The 22910-nt window shown below is 43.3% G+C and overlaps 1 protein-coding gene across 1 annotated transcript in view; it reads left to right on the top strand.

The window, feature by feature from the left end:
* The window catches only part of GREB1 (growth regulating estrogen receptor binding 1), a 612299-nt gene that overhangs the window by 436310 nt on the left and 153079 nt on the right, over positions 1–22910 (top strand). The window contains exons 13-16 of the mRNA XM_086926326.1: positions 4547–4678; positions 9256–9453; positions 9550–9730; positions 21209–21401. Of these exons, the coding sequence (XP_086782452.1) occupies positions 4547–4678; positions 9256–9453; positions 9550–9730; positions 21209–21401 (704 nt within the window). The remainder of the gene's footprint in view (positions 1–4546; positions 4679–9255; positions 9454–9549; positions 9731–21208; positions 21402–22910) is intronic.

Raw genomic sequence — 22910 nt, 5'->3', positions numbered from 1 at the left:
TATCTGAGTGGGTATGTGACTGAATGTATAAGTGTGTGAGTAGGTATGTGAATGGGTGTATAAGTTTTCGAGTCAGTTTGTGAGTACGTACATGAGTCTGTGACAGAGACCGGCGAGTGCGTACAAATATATATTTTTGAATATTTTCTCCAATATTCGCGGTGTTGCTGGGGATCGTGCTGGTGGTCGCTTCACGAATATAGCACATGATTTTAAAAATCTATTTTGGACTAAGATCCCCATTTCTCAAATATAGGGTCATAGTATCTCCACCCTGACCCCTTATCTTAGCTTTGCCACAAATTTGCAGCCCCGGGAACTGTTCCAGATCGATAAAATGGCGGCTGCAACTATCTGTTCAGGTTGCGTCCAGCAAATCACAGCATTCCTGTTTGTGCGCTTTTGCGATTTACCTTGAACACATTGCGATTTAATCACAATCACCGTGAAACCTCCGCAACTTTCTATTTAGGTTGCGCCCAGCCAATTGGAGCATTCCCGCTGGCGCACGCTTTCGCGTTTTACCTTAAAAACGTCGCTATTTCACCTCGATCACCATGAAACCACAGAAAATATCTGCAGCTAGAGATATCACTATATTGTTCGGATTTAATTTCACAAAAACTACTGAACGGGTTTGCACCAAATAACAAAAAGCACAATCTGTGTAACAATTTGACCTTTATGCCAAATTTCATGTAATTCCATCCAGCGGTTCGGGCTGTAGGTTCACCAACATGTTCTTATGGGAATTAACATTACAAATACACCATTATTTCGTGCCCCTATTTCTCGGGCCCCACTGCACGGACCACCCACATACTTTCCATGACACACAGAAACTACTTTGACACTTCTTTAGGAAAATTTCATGAAGATTGGTCAAACCACACTACAGTTATAGGCAAGTCAAAACATGCTTTCACTATGGAAACCTATCTACTGGAGACCGCCGGAATAAAAGTAGGAAGTTCCCTTTTTTATTATGTTTATCAATAAATATATTTTAAAATATTCCTTACAATTTTAATTTCCTAAAACATTGATCTTCTTACCTTGTTTTTGAGAATATTTCCTTCCACATTATTTTTGTAATTTCTAATGTTAGTATAGGAAGACAATCTTTTTGCTAATGATATTTCTCACAATATTTTTGTGTGATAATATTTTTGTATTTGATTTTTTTTCATAGAATCCAATTAAACACATTCCCCTCATATCTGAGTTAGTATTATATACCAATGACAAGTCAACCCACACACCAGACCTCATCTGATTCAGCTGAAGGTGATGTGTAACAAAAGTCGTAAAATCACTCACTATTACCGCTGGTGTATATAATTCATTAAATTATATATTTCAGCCATTGTTTTTATAAAGGTGAAATTGGGACTTCAAATGTGGGGATAAATACATAAACGGTAATGCAAATTTGAGGCTAGGCAGGGTTATAGAAAGATAAATTTTTGGTATAATAACATTTTCAATGCTGTAATAATTTGCACTAGGTTCATTTTAAAAAGCTACTCAGTAATATGTCCAAGTATCCTCTGTTTGTCCCAATGCCATGTGAGCTGTGATGTCGACAGTAACAATAAACAAAACAAGCCCTACAGTGAGCTTGCATGATTGACACGCTTTCAGGAAAAAACACACAGGGCTGGCCAGAAATGTGCAAGGGCAGGGAGGCACAGGTTGCCCAAACCATTGTCCTAACAACAGTGCGTGCAGTACCCTACATGGTGCATACACACAATGTATATATATCGATGTATCAGCTTAGCCACCATTTTTAGTGCCACACTGGTGTTCAAATGGAAATTATCCCGCTATTGGTGGTGAGACGTTTACTGCTCAATGCTATTTTGCTTGCCTTTAAAATTGAGATATTAATGGTTTTAATTCCTAACTGTTTAACTTTTGTTGCTTGCCGCCTCACTTCTGCAGAGAAGTGTTGTGTTGTGTCCATTCACATCCCCCTGGTTCACTAAGGAACTTCGCCTCCTAAAAAAACAATGCAAAAAATCAGAAAGAGTATGGAGGAAAGATTTTGACTCACAAAAAAAAAAGAATAGAAGCATTCTATCCTAAACTATAAAAAGGCCCTCAAAACCACTCAGGCCACCTTCTTCGAAGAAAAAATTAGATCCTCCTCCAGCTCGTCCAGGGAAACCTTCTGCATCGTGAAAAAACTCCTTAAAACTCCAGTCCCCCCCCCGCTCCCTTGGACCCCTGCAATCACGGCTGCAACGAGCTAGCCGAATTTTTTGATGACAAAATTCAAAATATTCTCAAGCTCCTCCCTCCCAATAAGCCTGATTACCCATCAGAACCCCCCTTTTCAGTGTCTCAGCAATTGGACCTTAGCCTAGAATCATTCTCCCCCATCGCAGAAGATACACTTCTTCCCATCCTCCAATCAATCAAAAGCGGCTCCCCGCAGGATCCAGCTCCACTAAACATTCTAAAGTTAGTCGCACCAACCATCCTTTCTCCGATGGCTAATTTGATCAACACCTCCCTCTCACAGGGCATCGTCCCTCCGAACTGGAAGATGGCCATCGTAAAAGCACTCCTAAAAAAAACAATCTTGACCCTTCAGAGCTGTGTAACTACCGGCCCATCTCCCTACTGCCCGGAATCAGCAAGGTGGCAGAAAAATTAAGCAACCACCAGCTATCCGACTTCCTCAAATCCGGTGACTTACTCCAACCCTCCCAGACAGGCTTCCGCCTGGGCCAGGGCACTGAAACCGCTATGATTACTGTGTTAGAAGAGGCTACAAAGATCCTCAATTCGGGAGGATCAGTGGCAGTGATCCTCCTGGATCTGAGTGCAGCCTTTGATACTGTGAACCACCTCACCCTGGTTCACCGGCTCAAGGGTTTGGTAATCACACAGTCTGCCCTGTCCTGGCTCAAATCCTCCCTCCACAACCGATCCTTCCAAATGCTTGAGGGCAACTCCATATCCAACGTGACTCCTGTGCACTGCGGTGTCCCCCAGGGCTCTTCCCTGAGCCCTACACTCTTTAACGTGTACATGTCTCCCTTTGAGAAAGTTGTTTCCCCACATGGTGTTAAACTTCTGACCTATGCGGACGACACCCAGCTCATTGTATCACTGAGCCAGCTGGACCGTCCCCCCAACGACCTCTGCTCCTGCCTTAAAGACATAACTTGCTGGATGGATAGTTCCCACCTCAAATTAAACAGTGATAAAACTGAGATTCTGGTTCTGGGCAATCAATCTTACTTCCGACCCGAGACCATGTGGCCACCCTGCATGGGACCACCTCCAATCCCTAAGCCAGACATTAAAAGCTTGGGAATTTGGCTCGACCAAGACCTCACGTTTAACACCCAAGACAGAAAAAACACTGGGGCCTGTTATGGCCTTTTTCGAACTTCCCGCAAAATCCTTCCCCTTCTTCCCCCTGAGTCTAGGAAGCTCCTGATTCGAGGCCTCATACTTTCCAGACTAGGCTATGGCAATGCCCTGTACCTCGGTGCCCCCAGGAAAGTCACTGCCAAACTACAGGTTGTCCAAAATACAGCTGCCAGGCTCCTAACAGGCACTAATAATCAGTGCTCAGCAAAACCCGCTCTTAGCTCGCTCCACTGGCTACCCATACAGGAAAGGGTACACTTCAAAACTCTATGCACTGCCCACAAAATTCTCCATGGCAAAGGTCCCCCTGTCTTAAAAGACCTCATTGAGCCCTACAAAGCCAACAGAACCCTTCGGTCTTCTCACCTTCATCTTGCCTCCACGCCCAGGATTAAGAAGGCCCGCGCTGGGGGCTGCCTCTTTTCCTACAACGCCCCCAAGCTGTGGAACTCCCTACCCCTTGCCATTCGTGCTCAACCCAACATTCTCTCCTTCCGTAAACTTCTGAAAAACTGGTTATTCCCTTAAATCCCCTTCCTTCCTGCCTGCACACTCACTAGCGCTGGGACGCTCCCGGGCAGCCATGCGCTCTACAAATCCTTTTTCATTTGAATCCATCTGTGTGTGCTGCAGAATGCAGCAAACATAGAAAGAGGAAGTAACGAGGAGAAATAAAAATATAGCTCCTCGTTACGCCTCTCACAGGAAGGCATACCATTTTTTTGCATTCCCAGGTCTACCAGTAACGGCAAGTCTAGGTATGCATCAAAATCCATGGGAGTTGCATGGGAACACACATGCAACGCCCATGGAATGCCTTCCCAGGGCAGAGTAATGCAACACAGCGATTTGCACTGCATTGTGTTACTATTTATCAGACCACTCAGTGCCACGCTAAATGACCTTGCATGGCTTGATAAATCACGTTTTGGGTTTGCATCGTGCATGTACCACGTTGTGTGGTGCAAAGGCAATACAACTCCCTTCATAAATATACCCCTGAGCATATTCATGTTTACATTTCCTGTTTCTGTCTTTTATTTCCACTTGCTCTTTCAAGATATTGTTCTTTGTATCGTTTCACCCAAATTTCGTGCTTCACTGGCTCTACTCAATGATTATAAGTATCATGGATGTTTGCTTTTTGTCTTGGCAGAGGGTGATATTGATGTTTTACTGGATACCTTCTATCAAGAAAACCAAGGCCACATTTCTTCATCTCTCAACCCAGTAATAAATAAATCGACACCAACAACTACAGAGACAAATGGGAAGGCTACATGCACTGGTGAGCAAAAAAGAGCAGCCGATATTGCATCTGAATTGTTTGCATACAGAGTTGATACAGGAATGGTTTAACAGCTGTCATAGTTTTATGTAGGTTTTTACTCTTTCACTGCACATTTTGTATACTGCATTCTAATTTATAGTTCAGCTTCACCGTGCCTAAGAAAAGCATGGTCTGTGTGTGCATGTTTCTTAAAAACAAATAAGGGCCTCCTGCGGCACGGCCACCAATCCATCTGCAGGAGAAACGCCAAGGCAGTGGTGCGCCTGCCCACCCACCAAATTCAGTGTCTTAATATGACATTGGTGGTCCTCCTGATGCACTGCCACCACTCCATCCACTGTAGGACACCCAAGGCTGTGGTGCGCCTGCTCTCCAGATTCAGAGTTGAATCCAGGGTGGGCGGGCAGTCTCACAGTTGGTGGCTGTTAGGCTCATAGGAGAGCCTGACAGGCAGCCCACCACTGTGACAGTGCCTGCAGCATGTTCCTGCACAGTGTGGCATGCCACACTGTGCAGGTACGAGGGTGCAATTACAGGGGGGAACAACATGTGCTCCCTGCATTCACCCCCAGGCCCTCTTAGTCTGGGCTCCCTTAGTTACCTCTCCTCCACCCTTTTCATGGTGGCTCACCGCACTGAAAAGGGGGGTGAACATGCAACTCGTAATATGCTCAGCCGTGCCGGCAGCTGCACCACCAACTCATTTGGGCCGGGTGCTGACTGCCAGACCAGCGGGATCCTTGATCCCGGTGGAGCCAGCGGTCTCGAGGACCTGAGGTCCGCTGTACTTGTAATAAGGCCCTAATTGGTACAATAATAGGGGATTTAAAAAATAAATAGATTTGCTCTTGTCAGTCTACCCATATCATATATTTTCAAACTTGTGCCTCAATATCCTTACCATATGCCTGGAGACTGCACTGAGATATCCTATCCTGATCATATTCTAGGTAAGGGCTAGGGGAAATACCCCGCCCCCCCCCCCTCTTCTCCAAATGGAAAATAGTTTTCCATGTCGAACATCCTTTTACATACACCCAAAAACATGAAGGAGTTTGAGGCTATTTGGCACCATAGACAAACATTTGTTAATTTTCTGGGAGTAAGTGTATGTGGGCTTTAGGAATATTTGTGAATACCCACAACGCTGTGACTTTATTGATGTCTCTGTTTTTGCCCTGGTGCAAATACTATTTCAATCATTCCCTATTGCATAAGAAGCAAATACGATAAAAATGGATTTGCCTAGTGTTTTTTGCACTTGTGCAAAGTTTTTTTTTTTAAAGTTTTGACCTCAAAATATTTAAACCGCTTATATTTTTGAGAACCATGAACTTTGGGGTTCACTTTCAATTAATTAAAAAAAAAATCTCTTAGAAGTAAAATCTTTGCACAAATGGCGACAGCAATGAGGCTATATGACTGTTTTCAAATCCAAAGCTGTGAAAAAAGCATTTTTCAAAATGAAAGAATGAGCATGTCCCCATAATTTTGGCAGCAAGTGTTTGATTGATGACAAATATCTACTAAATAGTTAATACTTGTTGGGATATATGAAAAGGAAGTTACTGGATCCCCTTTGGAGATGAGTTTATTTTGGCTGATGTAAAATAATATCTTTGTATCAATTTGGTCCTGCCTTGTCCATCCCCCAAAGACCACTCCCCATAATTCTCCAGGAAGGCTGTTCAAGATCTTTTGCCTTTTCTGTCAGATATTCTTTTGATAGGCAGTGCTGAGTCCAACAGACATGGCTTCACCAGATGATGTTCATGCTTTAACTTCTCGATGTTGACCAGATATGACCATCAGTTGTAAAGTTAATTGTTGTCTAAAAGAATATTGCGGTAAAAAATATTGGTAACAAAAATATTGTGTCAGAAATATTATTTATTTATTTATTTATTTGCGTGTTTATACCGCGCTAGGATCACCTCCCGAAGGAGTATCTCCGCGCCTTTGGCAGCCAAAAAAAGCAACTAGCAGACCCTAACCATAAGCATAGATCAATTTTGAAAAAGGAATGTCTTTAATTGCTTCCTAAAAGGAAGGTGGTCCTTGCACTGTCTCAGAAACAGTGGGAGGCTGTTCCACAAGGTTGGACCAGCAACCGTAAGAGATCTTCCCCCTTGTCTTACTTTTCTAAATTTTGGAATCTGTAACAATGCCTGCTCACTAGATCTCAAAGAGCGTGTCGGTGTGTACCAGGAGAATTTATTAATCAAATATGCTGGACCATTTCCCTGTAGACACTTATGCATTGTACAGCAGATCTTAAACTTCACCCTCTGTTTGATGGATAACCAATGTAACTTCTCCAGAAGGGGTTTAGAGGGGGTGCGAGAGGGCTGGTTCAGGACCAGACGGGCAGCAGTATTCTGGACCACCTGGAGTCTAGAGATTACCGCTTCATTTGTTGACAACAGCAGCCCGTTGCAGTAGTCCAAGCGACTCAATACTAGGGCCTGCACCAAAGTTCTCCTAGTAGAGTCTGGTAGTAAAGGAAAAACCTTTCGTAGCATCCCGATGATATGGAAGCAAGAGCCCACCACTTGATTGCTATGATGTTTTAATGAAAGCTCCTGGTCAAGTCGGACGCCAAGGTTTTTCACTACCTGCTTGGGCTCTGGAGCCGGGCCAAGATCTTGAGGCCACTAGTCTGGGGTCCACAGAAGTTTGGCCTCACCGAACAGCATCACCTCCGTTTTTGCAACATTACACTGCAGGAGGTTAGATGCCATCCAGTGTGCCACCGCCTTCATCCCCTGGGCAAAGGAGTTCCTGACCTCCCCCGTAAGGGTTTCAAAAGGAAAGAGGAGTTGGGTGTCATCTGCATATGACACAGGAATAAATCCATACGATCTCCTGATGTTAGCTAGGGGGGCCACATAGATATTAAAAAGAGTAGGGCTCAGACAAGAGCCCTGTGGCACCCCCTTAGAGATCTCCAACTCCTCTGACCGATAATCCCCCAGGGTGACCCTTTGGGTACGACCTGTCAGGAAACTCCTCAGCCATGACAACGCCTTACCTTCCAGGCCGATGTTAACTAGCCTGGTTGTCATGATGTCGTATGACACGGTGTCAAACGCCGCAGAGAGATCCAGCATTACCAACGTTAAGCGATATTTGTCGCTAACGATGCTTAGCAGCGAATTTTTTAACGCTAAGCATCGCCGGAAATTATCGTAGAGATAACTTGCTATTAGCAAGGTTTATCTCAGAAGTGATAAAAATCCTCACGCTAACTGCCAATTGAGAGATTATCGCTGGAAAACCAACGATAATCTCTCAAAGTTTGGCGTTAGCTTCATAATAGGGGCTCACAAACTTAGCCATGATATCCACCTTCCATAGGATATCATGGCTAAGTGAGGAAAATACCAGGGGGCATATTATCAAGAGGGTTTATCTCTGCTTTTTTGGCTTTAAAAGCCAAGAAAGCGGAGATAAAATGATCTCCCTATTACCTAGCTGTCGCTAACACCAGTTAGCGACAGCTAGTAGGAGATAGCGACCATCTTGGGCCCCACTTAGCATGTCAGTGATATTTATCACTAATGATTTGCAAAGTGGGCGTGCCAAGATATTAGCGACTGAAAACAGTCGCTAACATCGCTATCTCCTATTACCAACTTTTGGAGATATTCGCGCTAAGCGCGAATATCTCCAAAAGCTAACACCTGAGCAGTTCTTAGCCATGTTATCCAATGGGAGGTGGATAACATGGCTAAGAGCATTAGCTCGGTAATGCATGAATATCGCTGACTTTTCAGCGATATTCATGCATTGCGGCGATTTTTATCACATTTGCGATAAACCTTGGTAATACCAAGGTTTATTTGCGGTACAAATCGCCGCAGAGCAGCGGTACATTTTTGTCTCTAACCAAGCAATAGCGATAATTATCGCTATTGCTTGGTAATATGCCCCCAGGTGTAAAAAAAGCAGTGCTAACCGGGGTTAGCGCTGCTTTTTTTATCACTAACAGCGTTAGCGAAATCCTTGATAATAGGAGAAATGTCGCTGAACAACATTTCTCCTATTATTTTTCTCTGGAACGCCCCCTTTGCATCTCATTAGAGATGCAAGGGGAAGCGTAGAGAAAAAGGGTGCTAACATGCAAATTTGCGTGTTAGCACCCTGTTGCTAATAGGGAGATAATTTTATCTCTGCTTTCTTGGCTTTTAAAGCCAGAAAAGCGGAGTTAAATCCCTTGATAATATGCCCCATTGTTCATTATAATATCGTGTTCCTACACATGTTAAAAGAAATGACAGAAATATCAATTCAGAAATATTATCCAAAAACAGGCAAAAATATAGATTTAAAAAAAATGTAATATTGCATGGCTGGACTCCCATGCTGGATCATTGCTGCTGCTTCCGCTATCACATTCAATACTCTATTAAATTATATTAGCACCAAGGTCTGTTCCTATGGCAAGATCAGACTATTTTTATCTTCTCAGCTACAAACACCTATAAATTAAAAGAAAACAAAAAAATATTTTAAGTACACGAAAATCAGCATGGGGCATGATATGCAGCTAAACATGTTTGCTTTTCTTTCAGGCTACAATGTTGGATGGCATGAAATCCGCCCTTCTCAGATAGCAATGGCACAGAAACTGCTGTCTCATATCTGCTCGATTGCAGACTCCAGCACCTTAAACCTTGATTTGGGTTCTTTTGAAAAGGTTGATTTTCTTATTTGTGTTCCTCCTTCGGAAGTGACTTACCAGCAAACACTGTTCCATCTTGCACATTCAGGTAGGTTGGCAATGTTGTGAGCTATTGTATTTATCTTCCAAAATCACTTTCTGCTAAGTTCATCCTAAATGATGTGCACTTCATTCCTTCCAATAGGAGTTCTTTTGGAGCTTGGTCTGGAGAAGGAGCACCTAACAAAACAGCAGGTGGAACAATATGTAACCAAGTTAGACTCAGAGGCTCAGCCTAAATTTAAAGCTTTTCTGCACAGGTCCTTGCAAAATCCACACACTCTATTTCTACTTATCCACGACCATGCACATTGGGATCTTGGAAGGTAAGGTCAATGGCAAGATTCACATTTTGATTGATATATAGCGAGTTGATAATCTTCCCAGAAGATTAATAGCCAGAAGCTGAGAAGTGTAGTTGCAGACCACATACAGCTGTTATTAGTTCTCATAAGGATTGCCTTTGAAGATCAGTTTTAATAGAGACCTGAAAAATAGAGTCATAATGTGTACTGTTCTTGCATGAACCCATCTTCTGACTGCAAGCAACAACCCATGTCATTACTTGAGGCACTCTAGTCGAGAGCTAAAGAGAAGGATGCACTGCTGTGTTCCACTATTTATGGTCAGAGTGCAAAGTGAGCCACGATTTTGTGCAGTACGTCTGCTGCTTTAACTCTAGAGTCTCACTTAGTGAAGAGATGCTGCTTTAACCATTTCCAAAATTATGTGAATCTGCTCAAAGTGGTTAAAGCAGAGGATATTCCACTGAAATTATTCCCAGACACTGCAGGTTCAGTCTCTTCGTGGGGATTATGCTGGTGGGACGAGGGTTTCTGCAGGGGGCATGGGACAGGTTCATTACTGATTGTGATAGGATCTTTTTTATGTGGTACTTTCTTCAATTTTCTGGTTCATTATTGAAGGATTTGCTTCCATACACAACTCTGCAAAAGCTTTTAAGTTATTGCAACATTAACTCCGAACTGTCTTCCATAGGACCAGTTTGGCAATACTTGGGCCATTGGTATAGGATCATCGTTGTGAATACTGCAGATAGGTCAAACTAAAGATTGAAGCATCACCAAAAGTCTGGACAATGTAAGCATGCACGCCTTACCTGCACAGGCACAAAGGGTGAGAAAAATGTTCTCAAACAGACTTAGTACTGCTGTGCCTTCCCAAGGGGAAGGGCTCATCCAAAAGTGTATCTTAAAAATCCTTGCCTCTCCCCCAGGCTGTATGTCCCAAATAATCAGCTGTTGCGTAACACTTACAACATTGTGTTATTATTCACTGTCTGAGTAGTCTTCCTGATTTCCCTCCACCATACGGAGATCTCTGTCCCGACTGTTGACTCACTGTGGTAAAGTAGAAGACAATCTAAAATGTTTATTAAAGTTGGAAAAAGTTCATTAAAATATTTTACGTTATGTATTAATGTAAATTATTTTTCTATATTTAATTTATATGCAGTCTAAAATAAAAAATGCAGCAAAACTATTATCTTAACTTTGGATTAAAAATGAAATAATTTAAATATATTAAATAAATTAAAAGTATTTTGCTCAAGTTAAAATTAAAAAATACATTCTCACTGACAGTAAGAAATACTTTCATTTTTATAATACATTAACAATTACCAAAAAGTGGCGTATAGACTTAATTACAAAATAATATATAATAAAATGTTACATGAATTCTTAAAAGGAAAAAGGTTTATTAAGTTATAGTTATTTGTGTTTTTAACTCTATTTCAAATTATTTAATTTAATTTCATATTATTTCCTATGGGTTTTATTTTAATTCCCTACCTCCAATGATTCCTGTGGAATGTTGTTGCAGTTCCTGTGGTTGACCATGTGTGGTGGTGTGCATACTTCAGCTGTGAGCTATAGTAATTTACTACTATTTTGTGGCTCCTTATCGGCTGTAGTAAATTTAGGAAGGTTGTTTATGAGTTACAATGAGCTTACTCTTCTCTGGGTGGCCTACAAGTCCCTCCCTCCCGAAACCCCTTCCTTACCCTCCCTTCACCCCTCTTTACTCCACCCTAAATATCTCTCCTCCAGTAGTAAGTTTCCCCAATTTTCCAGCCACTCTCCTCTCATACTTACTTTGTGTGCATTGACTCTGTAGTTGGGGCAGCGAGGTCAGCACAGATAAAGATTAGAGATGGGTGATGGCGTAAACCAATCATGTAGGTTTGTGAGTACCATTTTGTAGAACATTATAGTACTAGTGTAGTGCTACAAAACATACTACAAAATGCAGTTTGTCCATAAGCACTAAGGAATATGTTTTTTCTTTTCTGGTTCCATATGTTGAGTGTGTTTTCACTTCTTTTGTTGTTGTTTTAGTAAAACACTATTACCCTAATTGAGGCTTTGGCTGGCGGCCGCTGCCCACTAGGGGTGCGGAGTTAATAACCTCTTCTGCCCAAGTGGAGAACCACCTGCTATATTTAGAGGTCTCTGCTTTCCTGGCAGAGATTTCTATGCCATCAGAAGAGCGCCCTCCACTGTGGCTCCCCTGATGGTATGGAATCTTTGCTTAGCAACCACCATGCTCCATGCAGTTGCTCAGCAAACTTTTTTGTTTTACAAAAAACAACTCTCAAAGTGGGAGTTTGTTTTTGTATAAAAAGATTACCCTGTTATCCTGAAAGTTTTTTTCCCCAGGGTGCATTGAGATTGCCTTTTTTCTCTTCTGAAATGTAACGTCTTTTCTGGTGGTCCCTCAGAGAAAAAGAAATACAACAGAAGAGCATCTTTAAATAGGGCGGACAGTCTGATGTACTTACACCAATGGCTTCAAGTCGGTTGGACCGTTGGTGTACAGTTTTGCTGACTAAGCCAGTAGCAGCACCTATGGTAAAAGCTTGAATCTGAGAGAGTGGGTGGGCCGTCAGTTTAGCGAACATCACATTTGTGGTGGAGTAGTTTGTACACAAATCTCTAAATCAGGCCTTCTATTCTTAGGTTGGCATTTATGCATTGTAATTTTGTGTTTCTAATGTGTCACTCATTATTATTGGGCATTTAGTGGTGGAGGTCATCATATCTTCATGGAAATTCTATTTATGAGTGCTTATAGGCTGTAATTGTTAGCTATGGAGACTGTATAACCTTTTATTTGCTGGATTTACATAGATTTGTTGTTGTTCACATGCTTACGTTTACAAAAGTTCATCTTCATGAGTCTGTGATGTTTTGGCAACTTTTCACTGTAGTCTAGTAACTTCCTACATCTGAAGTCATACTGATATGAGAAATTTAGGAGCTTACATTATAATTTTGAAGAACATGTGGTTGACGAGTATAACCTGTACTTTATACTTTCTGATGGATGCTTCATCTGCAGATTCCTCACCTTGAAATACTTCCCAGTCACCAGACTGAATCTGTAACCTTTTCTAGAAATGCTCCCCTTCGAACCTTTGTAGCACCGAGTGGCTCTGCACTGGCTATGTATTGTTCCCAAAGAAACGGAGTTGAGCTGCATATAAGCACCAATCCTGTACACTGACACCAGTTCCTTCATTTTCACGCCTTCTGTGGTGGATCAGGTGCTCTGCTCCCACATTTGTCCACCTTATGATGACATTTAGAAAGAGTTTTTCTAAAATGAGAGGCTTCAAGGTATGGAATGATTGTAGAAAACAGATGTCGGTCATGAACTTGCATGAGGTGTGTTGCTAATGTTTGGGCTTGAGGCACTACTCAAAGTTGTCCGACAAGTGGGTCTTCATTCACCAGAAGGTGATCTGGGACCAGGAGGTGATGCTGCACGTTGCTGAACATAAGAAGAAGTCGAGACCCATGCATAATTCCCATTCTAGGTAGAAGGCTTTAGCTGTGGTTACAAGGGCCGTTGTTGTGAGAGATCCACTTCATGATCAAAGTCCCCCAGTAAGTCCAAACCAAAGTTTAAGAGCAAGCATAAAAAGGCGAAGTTGGATTCGACCCCATCCTACCACTCTGTGTCTAAGAAGAAGGCACAAGGCCATCATGATGTCAGTCGACCTCCTCTGGCGTTCCGAGCATGGAGCTGACTCCCCAGCTAATCCTGGTGTGACGCGAGTTTTGCGGACCATCTACGATGTGGCAGGAAATTGAGGACTTCAAAAATGTCATGCTGCTAATTTTTGTTGCTTTTCCAGCTTCCACTAGTATGCCTTCAGGCTCCCTGAAAATCCCCAGAGGACTCCAGTCAGGTTATTGCCGTTGGGGCTCCAATTGACCCCTTTGAACCTGTCAGAGTCCAGTTCCAGCTCCGGGACAGGCACCTACTCCTGCACCTGGACTTTCGCCAGATTGCCATTTATTATTGCTGGTCTCAGTGTTGCTGGTGTCAGAAAGGGATCCGATCCTGAAGACTGACTCCAACCTGACTCCAACAATTTCAACAGAAGCACAACTGCTCCTCATGCAGCTGGTTCTGCTCTGATGCCTCCAAAAGACCAGTCTGGCCAAAGTGGCTACAATATCTTTTAGCTCTGACTCTGAGCAAGGTACTGCAACAGTGGAAGGTGATGATGGTGTGGAAGGGGATGGTGATCTTCTGCTGCATTACGATGATTACTTTTTTATATGGATTTACAGGATGTCAGTGGGCTTGATACCTTCCCTGATACAGAGTTGGGTTCTCCACTTGGCCCTTTAACTGAAGAGAGTGCATCATTTGTGGTCTAACGGGCAGCTAAGACCCTGGATTTGCAGCTGTCATCTTTCTACATCAAGACTTAACATCTTACAGAAATTTGCAGGTAGTCAAGCATTACAGACCGGTGCCTGGCGGCCCTGATTTTCTCACCAGACACTCTACTTCAAAGAGCCTTATGGTTCAGGGTTCAACCAGGTAGATGAACGTCATTTATTCTTTACCCACAAATCCTCTCGATAGGAAATCTAGAAGGATTGAGACTTTTGGAAAACAAATGTTTTGCAGCGTGAATGTTTTCTAAATTGACATGGCATCCATATTCTGTCATCTAGTCGTTGGGTCCAAATTTCTTGTGTATAGTTGTCTTTCTCTTTTTTGTTGTTGTTGTTTTTGGGTGCCAACAGTCTCCACCATTTGGTGCTTGTTTCATCCTCCTTTGACGTCAGACTCCCTGCCCAGAAGCCTCACTCTTAAACTCCATCTTCGGATTTTTATTGTTCTGCCATTGGGTCTGGAAGCATTGGGAAGATCTCCAAACAGCAGGAAGATTAAAAATAAGCAAGGGCGTTTATTTGTCAAAGGGAATTGGAGCAATTGCAAGCAAAACTGAAGTAGGTGGAGTTTTTTATCATTGAGAGACAGAGACTGCTTGAACAGGGGGACCCCTGCTTGTCATGAAATGGAGAACTCTGTTCCTTTTCTGCCACCACAAGTTTGTACATAGGGACACCCATCAGGACTGCAATCTTTGCTTACCTATCTACCATGGCTCTGGATCCTGCGAGGCATTTGTGGAGTTCAAGGCAAAGACACTGAAGACACAATACTAGCAAAGATCTGCAAACTACGCTATGCAGAGCCAAAAGGACACTACCTCGCTTTGAGATTTGGGGTTGCTGAGTGAGAAGAAAGTTAATGGCGCGGAAGAAAAAGACCGCAACGTCGATAAAGACATCAGTGTTGAGAAAGAACATGGTTGAGACCATTGGACCCTAAAAACAACAAAAATAAAACAAAAAAGAGAGAAGGACTACTATACACAAGAAATGTCATACCCAACCACTTGATTATTGAATAATGCATAGCATGTGAATCTAGAAAATTCTTCAAGCTGCAGAGCTACTTCTACCAGAAAGTAACCATCTTGTTCTCAAGACGGGGACTGAGATTGGTCAGTGTTTGTTGCATTGTTACACACATTGTTTTCTGGGATATGACCAGTGAGATCTTGCTTGTGGTCCCAGAAGACTATATAGCCTTCTTAGTTCAAACAATTTATGATGGACAGGGTGCAGCCAAGTACATGATTTGTGCTAGCCTAGATACTAGATAATGCCTGGGGAGGGCGGTTCACACTAGCGTTGTGTTTCTCTGGTTGACTCCCACCAAGCAGTTCCCACCTAAGTTTTGGAAATTGAGGTGTTACTCCACAGGGCTGACTTTGAACATTTCCCCAACTGCTGCAGTAGTCACTTCAGTCCTTCTAAGGCTGAGGACAGGGGTCTGGCAGGTGCTGCCCGGGCTAGTAGGAACACCAGTCCTTCCAGGGCCCCTTTCATGTGGCAACAGTCTGCAAGTCACTTTGGTTTGCACTTAGTGTCATATCCCATCCTACGGGGGTCAAGATTCAGTACTTCATCCCAGGATAGTGATCAATCACATCCAACAGATGGGCCATATAGATCGTTCAGCATAGTTATGCTGAACGATCTATATGCCCATACGAGCTAGGTTTTCTGTTTACTCTGCCCCATCTTACCTGGATATCCAGTCAACTTCTGTGGGGGACCTCTCCATTCTGTTCCAAGAGGTGAGAGTGTTGGTCTGCAGAGATGCCATTGAGAGGGTTCAGGTCTCATAAAGAGGATAGGGTTGTTATTCGAGCTATGTCCTTGTGCCCACAAATGATAGAGGCATCTGGCCTATATTCGACCTTTGACTCCAAAACACCTTACGTGAGGACAAATTCAAAATTCTAACTTTTGGCCAGATCATGGCTGGTATGAACCTAGGAGACTGGATGATATTGTTGGACCTGCAGAATTCCCATTTCCTAGTACTCATTCTGGAGTCCCACAGGTGTTACCTGAAGGTCAGGGTTGGCAAGGAGCATTACCTTTTTGCAGTGCTTCTCTTTAGCCTCCCTAGTGCTCCTCTGGTGTTCATGAAAGTGATGGTGGTGGTCACAACACACCATTGAAGGCTGAAGATATCTGTCTTTCCCTACTTCAACAACTGACTGTTGAAGGCGGGCTTTCCAAAGTTAGTTGTAGACCATCTCTGGAAGACGACAAACTTTTTGACATAGTTGGGGTTCACGATGAATAAGTAGAAGTTGCACTAGACTCCCTTCGCAGAGGTTGCCATTCATGAGGGCTATCCTGTGCACAATGCATTCCAAGGCTTTCCCCCTTCACCATAGCAAGTCTGGGATATTTGGGCGAAGGGATCAATGTTTCTGCCTCTGTCCTTATGTCAGTGAGAGCAGATCTGAGACTTCTAGGACTATTAGGATCCTACATCTTCCTGGTTGACCATGCGAGGTGGCACATGCGGACTGTGCAATGGAATATGAAATATAGTGATTTCAGCACCAAGGAAATCTATTGGATGCCATCCAGATTTTAGGAAAGACGCCTCTCGGCCTCTTCACCACTATTGGGAACAAGCAGTGTGCAACGTTGTGAGCATTGGAGCTTATATCAGAACACTCGCTAAGAGAAGCATTCTGGCTGGATTAGAACAAAGAACTCCTGTATACCTTTTCTACTGTTTCCCCTAATTCTGAAAAAGATCAGAAACAAATTGGCCCAAGTCATCCTAGTGGCTCCGGATTGTGCCTGGATGGTTGTTACACGAAACATCTGGGCATGAGCATCTGTTCTCTGATCAGTCTACCACTTTGTGAGTATCTTCTGTTGCAGCCAAACTGAAGGGTCCTTCACCCGAACCCGCTCAATTAACACCTCCATGTGTGGAGATTGAGCAACAACAATTGACTGAGTTTCATCTGCCGCCTGAAATTGTGAATGTCTTGTTTGCTGCCAGGCACTCGTTCACTTATACCAGGCGCTTGGACAAATTTGTTGTCTAATGTGGTATCCACAAGTCTGACACTTTACTAGCATAGCTATTGGATGTTCTTCTTTGTTTTTTTTCCCACAAGGCCTTGCAGTGGGCAATGATAAAGGTCATTTGTCAGTCATTTTGGCTTTTCTATGGTCGGCCCAAATGTCCTTATTTAAATCACCTGTTGTGATGAGATTTATAAAAGATTTGATGCACATGCTCTGTGCAACTGTTTTTGATGCCACAATGAGACCTTACCTTGGTCTTGATGCTTATCTTGTGTATGCCCATTGAGCTGATGCATAGGTGCTTTCTGCTTGTATGGACCTTAAAGACTTTCCTCCTTATTGTGATTACTTCTGCTTGGTGCACAAGTGAACTTCAGGCACTATCTGGGGCAACCATCCTACACCAATATTTTCCTGGGCAAAATGTTGTTAAGATCTCAAGCGGTCTTCTTACCTTTTGTTACTTCCTTTCACTTTGGGGAGTCCATCATTCACCAGCATTCTTTGCTCACCATCAACCCTCAAAAGGGGATGACACCTGACCCCAGAAGGACTTTACTCGTTTACATTGATTATCAGAGTATACCATGTGGATGATGAGCTTTTTCTGGTGTTCAGTGGGACAAAGAAAGGGAAGAAAATGCAGAAAAGGACCCTGTCAAGGTGAGTAATCCTCTGAATTACCATCTGCTATGCCCTGGCCAAGAAGCAGCCTCTGAAAGGTCTGACACTCCATTCCATCAGGTCTCATACTGCTACCTCATGCAGAGTGCCTGTTTTTGACATCTGCCAGTCTCTGACATGGACATCGGTGTACATGTTCAAAACGCACTACTGCCTTGATCATCAAGTCCGGCAGACAGGGCATTTCGCCAGTTCAATCATGCAAGACTTTTATGATCTGAGCCTATTTCACTGACCCTCCACCTTGGGAGGTAGTGGTTTGGTATCTATTCTAAAGTGATGAATCTGCAGTTAGAAGCAGCGATCAAAATAACATGTTACTTCCTTCAGTAACAGTCTTTCTTTGGATCAAAACGCAGATTCCTTCTTGTTTTGTGGAATGAACTATTTTTAACATCTAAAGAAGTCCCAAGATCGAGAGATCAGTAAACTGGTACAAACAATTGTTCACACTTCGTTTCTGAGATTATTGAAACGGAAATAAGAAACTGACCTCAGCTCACATGGGTGGCGCTTAAATGCTGCTGCGCTCCATCACTTCCAGGGAGGTACGGAGCCAGTGCGAAGCTGCGCGGTGCCACCTATCAGTGTATGGGAGCATTGGTGGAAAAGCTTCTGGATTCACTCTGGCACCTTGGTAGTATTCTAAGGTGAAGAATGTGTAGTTAGGTAGGCTGTCCATCAGATAGAGCGTTCCCAAAGGTAAGTAACTTGTTCTTTTGATGGATATTTCTAACTGCAGATTTCTCACCTTGTGAATTCACCCAAGCATCAGACTGCTTCTGAAAAGTTCTAAAGTCAATGCTCTTGCGCGCCAGTAGGTTAGGTCATGCAATTTCGGATTGACTCCATTCTGGAAGTGAAGAGTTGAGCAGTGTATAAGCGCCACCATGCGCACTGACTTTGGTTGCTTTCTTTATGTGTCTTCCGGCGCGAATCTGGAGGTCAGTCTCTTAGCTGTGTGAAGAGATTTTTTTTGCAAAAATGTTCCTGTATGCAAGGGTTTGTATCACCCCCTTAAACCACAAGCTTTAAACCTTGTAGGGCTATGACAAACAATTGGCTGTAATTGATCCCCATGAGGTGTGCTTCTGGTGCGACCCGAAAGCCTGCAAAACAACACCCACATGAATACAAACACCATCTGGGAATTTGAAGTCAAGTTCTGTGAGGTGAAGCATGACAAAACTCCATGCAGATCCTGCTTCACATCGAGGTCAAGTGTGCAGACACACTCCTGCTCCCAAAGTATTTCCCACAGCAGATCTTTTTTGCAGTCAAAGTCGTCGGATAAATACAAGAAAAACCATAAGATGTCCAAGCAAGATTCAGGACCTTCCTGACAATCTTCTTCTCCAGAGAAGGTGCAGGGACACTGTTGTGCCTCATGGTCTCACCCCTGTTCCACTGAGGAGACAATTCAATTCTTAGTCCCAATGCACCCCGAATTCCTGGGTTCATCGGGGACGTTACAGCAAGTTGAAGTTTTTGAGAGGTCATACTGCATGTAGGAAAGTGCGTCTCTATTGCAGTAACCTCCCTACTTTTTGCCATATTTCTGATGCACTTTGACTGAGTGTGCCCTTAGTCCTTATCAACCAGGTACCCAGAGCCCTTGTTCTTTCCCTAACCAGTACCATTGTTTACCCAATTGGCACAACTCTGGCCTACCTGTAGGTCCCTTGTAAAGGGTCCCTATGAAACCAAGGGCATGGTAGCCAGGGAAAGGCCCCCAAGGCTGCAGCATGTATTTTGCCACCCTCAGAGACCTCTCACCACGAACATGCACCCCAGCCTGTGTGTTTTGGTACAGCTAAAAGTGAAGAGTCGACATGGCATACATCCCTGTCTGCCATGCATGCCCAGCACTGAAGGGGGGTCTGTGTAAGTCACCCTTAAGGCAGGGTGCACTATCCCTCATGTTAGGACCTATCTGCATGTGCAGACAGGTCCCTATAATTTCTAAGGCAATTCTTATATATTATAAGTGCCCAGAAAAGCCATACTGAGTATATGGTCTGGAAACTGGACATTACGAGTTTCTCAACGATATATTTGCTTTAATTAATTCTGGGATGTTTGGTATCAAAAATCTCAGAATAATGAACCTGCACTGATTCCAGTCATGTTTGTATTTATGCTTTTATGAGTTTTTGTACCTCGAATAAAGCTAAATTTGATTGATTAGTGGCCCTCTCTGTCCAGCCTCCTTACAGCACCTTTGTCCATGGCAAACTGGTGTTAAGGAATCGAGCAACATTCCTGCCAAAGGTGGTGACACCTTTTCACATCAGACAGGCTATCACTCGTCCGACATTCTTTGCTCCACCTCATCTCTTGAAAGAGGAAGAAAGGGAGACTCTATCGCTTGGACCCAAAAGAGCACTAGGTTTTAACATTACTCGTACCAAAGAACATTAGGTGGACAGCCAACTCTTTTTGAGATTCTTTGGTGCAAAGAAGGGCAAGACAATCTAGAAACAGACCATTTCACAATTGAATATCCTCTATTAAAAATTGCTAGGCATTGGCTAAGAAGCAGCCTCCAGAAATCTGAGGGCTAATTTCACCAGGGCCGTTACCAATGCATTGGCATGCAGAGTTCCTGTCCAAGAAATATGTATGTTGGCTAGATGGGCAGCACTGCACATGTTCACAAAGCACTACTGTCTTGTCAGGTCTGCCGGAATGGGCAGATTGCCCATTCAGTCTTGCAGGACTTTTTTCTAAGCCATTCTACAGACCAACTTCCATTGCGTCTATTACTTTGACTTCTATTCATAAGGTGAGAAATCTGTGGTTAGAATTATCCATCAGGCAAACAAGTTATTTATCATCAGTAATGCTCTTTCTGGTGGATACTTTATATTTGACCGCTGATTACTCCCTGCTCTATAGAATGGTCAGTCTCCTTTTCCAACAAAAACATCCCAATTTAGGAATCCTCATATGAGTCCCTCTGAATTGCTGATGGGCACCACATCTGAGGGCACAGACAAGCTTCAGAAAAAAAATAACGCCAGTGTTCATGGGTGGCACCTTTATGTGGCGCGCTCGTCACTTCCAGAGTGGAATGGAGTTGACACAGAGTCGCATTGTGCTAGGTACTGGCACAAATGAGCACAACTTTTACAACTTTCAGCATCCACTCTCATGGCTAGGGATATTCACATGATGATCTATCTGCGATTAGATGGAGTATCCACCAGAAATAGTTTTACCAAAGGTAAGGACTTGTTCTTTAAGTTGGGTTTTGACATTTATTTTGAGTTTCACATCCTTTGTTTCCTTGCAACAAATCAGTGATATTCTAAATGCCCATTGTTGCTGTGCATACTTTTATATGTCTTCTGTGTCTTCTGGTATTTCTCTTCACAGTACAGTTCACAGTTCATACCCTCATGCTGACTTTTCTGTGGGACTGGTTGATAGACTTTTGAACTGCCGGGAAGTAAAAGAAGCTTCAAATATTGTCACTCTTCATGTGACTTCCTTCCCCTATGCTCTACAGACGCAGTACACTCACATCAGCCCGTACAACGAAATCCATTGGCCTCCTACGTACAGCCATGTAAGAGTCAAATGTTCACACTCAGCATGTTTTTAAGAATACATGAATGTTATTTAAAAGTATATTTGACAGTGGTTTTAGCTTTGTGTTGCTTGCTTGATTGTGAAATTTACTGTCTGTTTTGTTGCATAAATTACATTTCTGAGAGATTAGGAATGAGTTGAACAAATCTGACCTTTTCATTTAAGGATTCCTTCATTATATGAGAATATCTGTTGAATGGATTGGTTGGAGCATTAAAGTTATCAAGATGATTCAAACTGTAGCTAAATCATGTTGTAGTATTGCATCATGAAATCTCTTGTAGATTCAAATGTTATGCATATTTCGCCATCTAGTGGTTGGAGCCGGTCTGTATACTTCTTTTAACCTTTTTAGGTCTCGTGGCGTTACCACGCTAAAGCGCGGTCTCGCCAGAGACCTATTGTTTGTTACCGACGCAGCTTTCCAGGAGACAGGACATGGCCACGCGCATGGCGATCGGAGCGGGCCACACGCTCACGAACGCGCTCGCTGTGGCCATCTCCTGTCTCCTGGGAAGCTCCAACACACACGCATGCACACACACAGAGACACACACACGAGCGCCCATGCACACATGCATACATACAGAAACACCCCCCGCACACATACACACACGCGCGCACACACACACGAGTGCACCGAGCCCCCCCGCCGTCGCATACATACGCACACACACAAGTGCACGAGCCCCCCCTCGCACACATACACACACGCACGCACACACACACGAGTGCACCAAGACCCTCTCCTACCTCCTACAACTAAGGCCCACTTACCGCCACTCTGGATTTCAGCCGCCACCGCGAGGCTCTCCCTCGGGCATTGGAGCCCCGCGTCACCACAGCTCCTCTTCTGGCTAGCTTCCAGCACGAAACGAAAGTCCTGCCCCACAGTAGTTTTTGTCACACGCAGTTCTTCGATTTTTTTCTCACCTTGCACTTGTTAGGGCTCGCTGCGATGGCTTCTCGTTTCACTTTCAGGCAAAAAAGAACTGCTTTAAAACTCCTTCAGCCGCTATGGAAAGAGAACAGCACTCGCAAGGAAGCTGTATGAGAAAATGATTTCTCCTTTTGAAATATAAATGTAATCACAACGTTGTTGCCGATACTCGGCTTGATGAGTATTCTATGTAAAAGCTTATGGCAGAGGAAGTCAAGTATAGCGGGTGCTAATTTACGGCTTACCATGCATGTACAATTGTGAATACCTGCCAGTATCTGAACATAATTGAATATCTTATAATAAGTTATTATATTGTGTTCCCTGTCTAAGCATTATGCATGTATAATGCCTGATATTATGAAATAACGATTGGAGAATTCTCCTCTGCATGGGCAGAATGGCTGAATGTGCCGATATACGGCAGAATAAGTCTGGAATATGCCTATACACGGCGGGAATCGTTATAGCAAAATTAATTGTACATGAAACATACAATTTTACTATGTCATATGGGAATTGGTTTTGTTTCTGATATGATGTATA

This window comes from Lissotriton vulgaris, chromosome 6, assembly GCF_964263255.1.
Source record: "Lissotriton vulgaris chromosome 6, aLisVul1.2, whole genome shotgun sequence".
NCBI classification, from domain to species: Eukaryota; Metazoa; Chordata; class Amphibia; order Caudata; family Salamandridae; genus Lissotriton; species Lissotriton vulgaris.
This window is presented reverse-complemented; position numbering and strand designations above follow the sequence as displayed.